Raw genomic sequence first — 8035 nt, forward strand, 5'->3', positions numbered from 1 at the left:
TGGTGGTGACTCTCTGCCGGCACATGATAATGATACCTTATGAAAAGAGCTTCTAATAGTGCTCCTTCTAATTGAAGGAGTTTCAATATATACAAATAAAAACATAAGTATGAGAATGCTTAGGCCCTACCTATATAAAAGGAAGCTTTTACTAGGTTTTACATTAGCATTTGCATGACTCTGGCTCGTCCCAGTTCAACTGGTTTCACTAAATGTTCTGGGATGTATTACAGGAGAAAGACAGAGAGCATCTAACAGGCAAGGCATCAGTATTCTGTTCAAATTAAAGCTTTAAGAATCTCTCACTGTGAGGCAGCTGTTGTGAATGGAAGTGTCACTTATTAAGTCTCACATCTTTCAGCAGGAAGTATGACACAACAGATAGAGTGGTTTGAACAGGAAACAGAGCATTATCTGTTATGGTTCAAAAGCAACAATCTGCAGTGTTAAAAGGAGACGCACTGTCTTTCAGGGAGAAACATTATGTCAATATTTTTGACTACTGAGCCACCATAAATTATTAGGTGGCATGTGCTAAAATAAGCTCAGATGAGCAAGCATCACTGCACCATCAACTTTAAGCTATAAAAAATACTGACAGTAAAAGATAAAAGCAAGTGTCAGTTATGTGGATCTCACCACTAGCCCGTAGAAAGGCAATAATGGAAGCTAAAGTCAATAAAGCGCTCCTCCTTCCAAAGCAAAAGCACTGCCCTCTGCCCTGTAAAGGCTGGGAAATAAAAAGCTTCATTATACACTGCAATTCAAAGCAGCTCAGTGTAACAATAGAAAAGTAGCTTCAGGGGTAAAGACTGACCTCACTTTTCAGTCCATGTATTCACGTTAATGCAAAACTGCATTAGAAGTAAATTCATGATGTAATTAAAATGTGTTTATTAACAGTTTTGCAGGACAACATAAACCAAAAGAAGCCACACATGCATGAATATGTAAATCTGCATATAAAGTGAAATAACCAATGAACATAACAATATCAACATAAAAGGATTATTACAGCACGATGCATTACCAGTGTATTTATCCACAGAGTGTCACTGCATGCGCAAAGTAAGAATTCTAAGTCTTGATGTAATTTAGAGGAGGCTCCCAGTTTATCGTCATTTAGGAACGTGTTGGGTACCCGAAAGCGTAAAATGTTGACGATTTGTCACCTAGCGTAAAATATTACACTTAGGGAGTGAGAACGTGTTGATTTACCAGCAGAGCCATTTAGAAAACATCTAGCTCTGTTCTAATTATGACTTCTTCTTTTTTTGGGTGCATGTCAGATTTAATGTGTATGAGACAGAGGAGCCTTGCAATAAGATTACATGTCTTTCTATAAGAGAGAAACAGGGAATAACCTTCTTCGCATGGGCGGGGAGCATGAAGCTATTTACAGCTCTACAAAAAATGGCGATTGAGGGTGATGGGAGGAAATGTTATGGCCAAGCTTGTGGCATGCATACAGCCTCCAAGTGGGCTGAACAAGCAAAAAAAAAAACAAAAAAAAAAAACCTTTCTGCCACTGTAAAGACGTTTAACTACATATTTAGTCATATTTAATATTAAAAAGTGCAATTTCAACAGTGCATCTCAGTTTTTCTGCATGATGAAGAAATGCTGTAAATGAAAGAAATCTGTCAGCACAAATCAATAAATGTGTAAAATTACAGAAAAAATTCTGTTAGCTCATTGCCCGGGTGAGTAATTCACATTCATTCACAAAAAACAGAAACAGGAACTTCTCTGCGTTTTAATCATCTTTATTCACCTATTGATTAATTACTTTGGTGCAGAATGAATGGCGGTGGAGGAGGTCTTTATCAGTAACATCCATTGGATTGGATGACTGGTCCCCCGGGCGCTATGTTTGACACGCCTGGTGTACAGAACCATGAGTGGACTGAATGATGGACGTGTGAAGAACATGTGAATGATGAGAGCTGAGGAATGTTTACAATTGTGGGATTTGTGTTTGAAGATATTCTTGCTCTCAAGAAGCAGCAACTGTATATTACTTCAAATTATGTAAGTACACATCTTGGGGATATGGAAGATTAGTGACAGAGCCAGTATGAACCATAATTAAGAACTTTACAAACTATTACAAAATATACCTTGATAGATATAGCAACAGCCAGCAAAACTTATGTGTGAGCAGGCTATACACAGGTAAGAGGAACTTATTTAAAATAATTCTAAATGAATCAGTGGTGTGAGTTTCTTGGTCGATTGCTTTTTTCTGTTTTCTGTTTGTTTGTTTTTTAAGATAATGAATTTTGCATCTTTCACTGAACCAGTTTGCAATCAAAGATTTTTACAGGTACATTTTAATGATTTTTTGCAGGTTAGGTGTAGTGAACTAGCAGAGCATGAACGCTGCCTGCATTTGATAAGAGACTTGTAACAGATTATAGGAAGAAGTTTTAAATGAGGATCGGTTTCTTAACCTAGTCACACAACTTCATACAAAGGCAACTAAAAGTGCTGAATAACTCTAAATGTATGTAATTTGATTAAAATAAAATAAAATAGTAAGATTAAAAAGGCAAGGTATATGTGACAGTCATTTTGAAGTTTTATCTTTCTTTTAAATGTGAACGAATATTCGTTTAGAATGTTATGTGCTACTGTTGTTTTTACTGTCTGACATTAAAGAGGCTTGTTAATATTAATTAGCTATTACCAACAGGAATTTCAAGGTTTTGAAAAGGCGTTGTTTCCTGCCACGTAATGACGCATGCGCATCAGTCCGCTTGTCGTTTGGCGACGTGTACCCGGTGAGTGGAAGTACTAAGGATTCTTAACGCGCTGGGTAACAAGCGGCCATAAACCAAACTAAAAAGGCCTTAAAAGAGCAAAAGTATGGGAGGTTCGCAGAGTGTGGAGATACCGGGAGGAGGCTCCGAGGGATACCACGTCCTCCGGGTGAGTTTGTAGCTTCTACAGCCTGCTCTTAGCTCTTAGCTTAGCCTCCGGTCTGAGGCGAACGATACCCGGTTATATGTGTTGACTTAAGGCCGGGGATGACTGCCGGGGCCTCCAGTCCAGCAAACCACCACCTCTGTGAAATGTGTAGTTTAAAGCTGTGTCAACCCAACACGCATCTTTAATCACGGTGACTGTGTATGCCTGCTGCTCAGCTAGTTTAAATATGCTTGCTGAAAGCAAAGAAACCGTAGGGCTAGTTGATGCTACGTAGCTAAATTGAATGACAGCTGCCAAGCTAGTTTTAGTAATAGACTACGTTATCAGACACTTGTATACAGGGCTATTTTTACCATGTTTACATACGCTTAGCCTTTGATTAATCTACTAGTGAGCTAAAATGAGCATTTAGTATTTGTCGTCCAATAGTGGTATCAGTGATATCAAAATAGCAAACACAGAGGCTAGACTTGATAGCATAAGTGTCATTCAGAGTAGGATTGACCCCCATCCTGATTATGGTATTCGTATACAAGGTAACTCAGATCTAAGACTGATCTGACGTGTTTGTATCCTAGAAGTTGCTCATTTGAAAGCCAGTAGAGTCATGACTAGTTTGCGTGTTGGTCAGCACGATTTATTTAGAGGAAATTAGCTTGAATTTCAATAAAGCATCACAGCCTAGCAGCTGAGGATATCCCTCATTTTCATACAGGTTCAAGAGAACTCGCCTGGGCACCGGGCAGGGCTGGAGCCTTTCTTTGACTTCATCGTCTCCATCAACAACACCAGACTGGTGAGAAAATGCAGCACTTGCAGTTTGCAGGATGAAATAGGAGCCTTATGGAAGGCTACAGTTCACAGTTGCCCCTTTCTCTACTTATGTTTGTTTCATTTTCTGCAGAACAAGGACAACGACACATTGAAGGACTTGTTGAAAGCCCATGTCGAGAAACCAGTGAAGATGCTAGTTTACTCCTCAAAGACTCTGGAGCTGCGGGAGGCCACCGTGACCCCCAGCAACCTATGGGGGGGTCAGGGCTTGCTCGGTGTCTCCATTCGCTTCTGCAGCTTTGAGGGAGCCAATGAGAACGTGTGGCATGTCCTGGTAGGTAGCCACAAAGGTTGTGTGTTGCATCATCTCTGTCTGTGTGATACAGCAGTAATTTTTCTCTGTCTAATAGGAAGTGGAGCCTAATTCCCCAGCAGCCCTTGCTGGCTTGCGGCCACACACTGACTATATAATTGGAGCCGATACTGTTATGAATGAGGTTGGTTACCCATACTTTTCTTGGTTCTTGCTGCTGTCACTCATTGTCACTAGTTCTTGATGATTTACCTTCTTGTCCTCCTGTTTCTGCAGTCCGAGGACCTCTTTTCTCTAATAGAGAGCCACGAGGGGAAGGGCCTGAAACTGTATGTGTACAACACAGACACTGACAACTGCAGAGAGGTGGTTATTACACCTAACACTGCCTGGGGAGGAGAGGGCAGGTAATACACAGACTCCTGTTGGAATTTGTCTAATTTCAAAATAAGCATCCTATTTATTTGCATCTGACATGATTAAAAATGGAAATGCATAAATATTATCAGCCAAGTAAGGTCAGCTGTTTTTATTAATGATGATGTCCTTTCTGGGAACAAATGAGCCAAAATGAGAAAAAATGAAAAGGCCGATTTAAATCTCTTTGTAAAACATGAGGATAAAGGTGGTAAATTAAAGGTCTGAGACCAGGTCGATGTCAAATGATTTTCACTGGAGAACACTGTTTATATTCTCAATTCTCTTATATTCCCCTTCTCTAGCCTTGGCTGTGGGATTGGCTATGGATACCTCCACAGGATTCCCACCCGACCGTTTGAGGAGGGGAAGAAGATCAGTTTCCCTGGAACTTCTTCCAGTGAGCCTGTCAGTCCACTGAAAGACGGATTTACTGAGGTCAGAATGTACACATTTATTTAAAAAACAGGGCAGTTTAAAGCTGCTTAAGTATGACTCTGTTGAAACTTCTTGTACCTGTGTCGATAAATTGCTTAAATTACTTAGTCTATGTGCAGGTACGGCATTGGAAGGATTTGAGTTTAGCATGCACACAGCCTGTTGGAGAGAACAGTTATGTTTTTCAATAGATTCAATGAAAATGTCTAACTTCTGCAGGTGCAACTTTCAGCAGTCACCCCTCCTCCTGCTGCACCTGCAGTTCCCTCTGGCCTTGAAGGGTCACTGTCTGCCCTGTCAATCAGCACCTCAGCCCCGCCCACCATGCCCAGCGAGCTACAGACAGGTATGTCTACACTTTCACTCACAGATGTTTGTTAAATCCACCAGTTTTAAGTTTGATACATGGCAGGAATATTCTCATCTAATGTTTAATGTCTCTCTTCTTCCAATTCAGGTTTGCCCACAGTCCCTCTTCTGCCCACCTCCACTAACCCCTCACTCACCCCTCTGGCTCCACTGAATCCTGCCACTGCCGGCTTGAACCCAGCCACCACGCTACCAGGTGATTTCAGCAAGGTTCACACCCTTCCTCAATAAAGACACAAGTCTTCGTGTACACATTACACACATTCAGTGAACATATTCATGTTGACATTTCCCACACTCAGAATAACTTTCCTTTACAAAACCTCATCAACTACCCCCTGCCCTTTCTTCTCCCCCTGAGCCTTTTTTTTGTTTTGTTTTTGGCTCACATCAGTGGCAATGGTGCTTTGTTTTTTGTTTTGTTTTCTAGTTGTGATTTTTGCCTAGTTTTACCTTCTAGAGTGGTTTACTGCATTAAAGCTGCACACATTCTGGAGAGCAGTGTACATAAGACTGAAGAAGTCTAAGAACATGAATGATTATGGTGGTTGTGTGGATGTGTTTGCATTTCTAGGTCTGATACCCCTCCCAGGTAGCTTAACAGCACTCCCTAACCTTCCCAACCTGCCAGTCCTAGATCTCAGTGGTGTGTCACTAGCAGGCGGCAGCACCTTGCAGCCACCAGCAGGGATGACAGGTGGGTAATGAAGACTTTACTCCAGTCTTTGCTTTTAAGCTCATGGAATAAAGGATCATTTTAGTTTTTGAAAATGAATTATTATTTAATTACTGCCAAACCAGGGAAGAAGTCTTGTGGGTGAACTGCTTCCAGTCTGTTCAGTGAGCAAAATGCACTGTTGCATTTAGGCAGCTGAGTGTGATCAGGAGATGGTTTGTAGTTAGATCTTGATGGTATAAACATGTTCATGCCAGCGTGGGTTGTGACACTTTATTGCTCCAAATTTCTACAGAGCAGCTGAAAAGAAGGTGAAGTGTGAAAACGCTCTGTTTGAAAAGTTAACCTGAGTTTAAAAAAAAAAAAAAATACTATCATGAAGGAGGCACAGTACCTTAGTTATTCTCTCTTATCTGTCTTCAACAGTCCCATCTCTGGCTCCACTCCCACCCCTGAACCTTTCAAATCTGGCCACGTTGCCTCCTCTGCCCACCATGCTGCCCTCCCAGCTGCCTCCTGTCCTCTCTCAGGGTTTGACTCCCATGTTGCCAACTTCCACTGCCGCCCCTCCAGCTTCAGTTACGGTCACAGCAGCACACATGATTAATCCAGCCTCCGAAGCCACAGCCCCCACAGAGGCAGGATCCACAAGCACCACGGAATCTCCAGCACCTACGGAAACAACACTAACGTCGTCATAACGTGGGAAATATGACTTCACTTCCTGTCAAACTCAAACACACCTGGTTTGGCTTATCCTTCCATCTGTCGTTCTCCGTGTTTTCTATTTATTTGGCCAAGAGTGAACAGACGCATCAATTCAGACACAGAGGTCAGCATGCTCACGGGCAAGGAAGCTTGTGTGGAGCGAAGGAGGATGCAGAGAACGGAAAGCGCCTGTAGACTGGTCTGACTGCTGTGTCTGTATTGCCTGATGGCCATAACGCAGAGGAACTGTTAGCACTGCAGCTTGCCTAAGCTACTGTATGAGGAAGATGAAGTCTACTCATTCATTTGTAGTTTACTTTTCACTTCCGCAGTTAGACAAGGCAAGGACCTCTTGAGATTTTCACCTTTCTTGTATGGCAAACCTCTCTGTTTAAGTTTTATATAACAATTTATGTTAATGGATCTGGATGATAAACACAGTTTATTGAATTGCCAACATAATAAAGAAAAAATCCGGGATTACAGCTGGAAGTTAGATGTTACATGAATTAGTCCAGTCCAGAATTAAACTCACCATACTGGAAGAAATCAGACCATAAACCCAAGAAAAGAAATGTTTGTGCTGCTGAATAAACAAGTAAACAAATCCTGAGTGTGATCAACCAACAATTTCCTGTATCTTTTTTTTTTCTTATTAGTTAATAGAACCACCAGTCAGATTAATTTGAGTCATATGTATTCCTTTTTGTTGCTGTATGTTTCCACCCAATGAATGAATCTGCATTATTTTGCACCACCTTTGTGTTTTGAAATTTAATCCTCTTGTGTGTCTCCTTGTATATCCAAAATCTGTACTTCATACCATCTCAGCAACACAGAACAGTGAGAGCCCGAAGGCCGTGCCAGAGGAGACAGAGGTTTACACAAACATGAGCTACTGAGTAAAGTGTGCACTTGCTGCTGGATACATTAAACTTGTGAGAGGTTTTTAATGCAGAGCATATCTCCTGGCATGGTCTGAGTGGAGTGGCAGAGCTGCAGTATGGCCACAAGGTGTCACTATAACAGAACTTTCTGAGAATATCTACAGTATGTACAGGTCACGCAATAAAGCCAAATAAATTTTAACAGCTTCCTCTGTGTGTTAATTTATGCTGTGCAGTGTTTGTTGCTACTAGTGAAAGCTACTTTGCACTTTCAATGTCCCAGATAGACAAAAACAACATGATGAAGATGGCCAAAAAGAAAATACACGAACAAACAAGGTATTATGGAAAATTGGTGCAGCAAGGCTTGTGTATGGAAAGCTAGAAGATTCAATATTCTGCATCTAAGCAGCATTTCGGAAAACCACAGAATAAATATTTGGGGAACAAAAGAAATTTACATCTGCCTAATAATTCAGTTGTAAAGCAAACATATAAGAGGTCCTAAAGATTGCAGTAAAA

The 8035-nt window shown here is 41.1% G+C and overlaps 1 protein-coding gene across 1 annotated transcript; it reads left to right on the top strand.

The window, feature by feature from the left end:
- Nucleotides 1–2731: 2731 nt before the first annotated feature.
- On the top strand, nucleotides 2732–7722 carry LOC116335255 (Golgi reassembly-stacking protein 2-like). Its single transcript, XM_031758900.2, has 10 exons — nucleotides 2732–2931; nucleotides 3647–3727; nucleotides 3836–4039; nucleotides 4116–4202; nucleotides 4295–4425; nucleotides 4741–4873; nucleotides 5093–5219; nucleotides 5331–5438; nucleotides 5817–5939; nucleotides 6345–7722. The coding sequence occupies exons 1-10, from the start codon at nucleotides 2869–2871 to the stop codon at nucleotides 6617–6619; spliced, it is 1332 nt and encodes a 443-aa protein (XP_031614760.1). The 5' UTR covers nucleotides 2732–2868; the 3' UTR covers nucleotides 6620–7722.
- The last annotated feature ends 313 nt before the right edge of the window (nucleotides 7723–8035 follow it).

The sequence above is a fragment of the Oreochromis aureus genome, linkage group 18 (assembly GCF_013358895.1).
Source record: "Oreochromis aureus strain Israel breed Guangdong linkage group 18, ZZ_aureus, whole genome shotgun sequence".
Classification (NCBI taxonomy): domain Eukaryota; kingdom Metazoa; phylum Chordata; class Actinopteri; order Cichliformes; family Cichlidae; genus Oreochromis; species Oreochromis aureus.

Excerpts from the sequence above, each read along its gene's own strand:
- LOC116335255 (XM_031758900.2), top strand. The coding sequence starts at position 2,869 with ATGGGAGGTTCGCAGAGTGTGGAGATACCGGGAGGAGGCTCCGAGGGA. Across the intron at positions 3,728-3,835 it reads CCATCAACAACACCAGACTG|AACAAGGACAACGACACATT; the intron begins GTGAGAAAATGC and ends CATTTTCTGCAG. Across the intron at positions 4,874-5,092 it reads TGAAAGACGGATTTACTGAG|GTGCAACTTTCAGCAGTCAC; the intron begins GTCAGAATGTAC and ends TAACTTCTGCAG.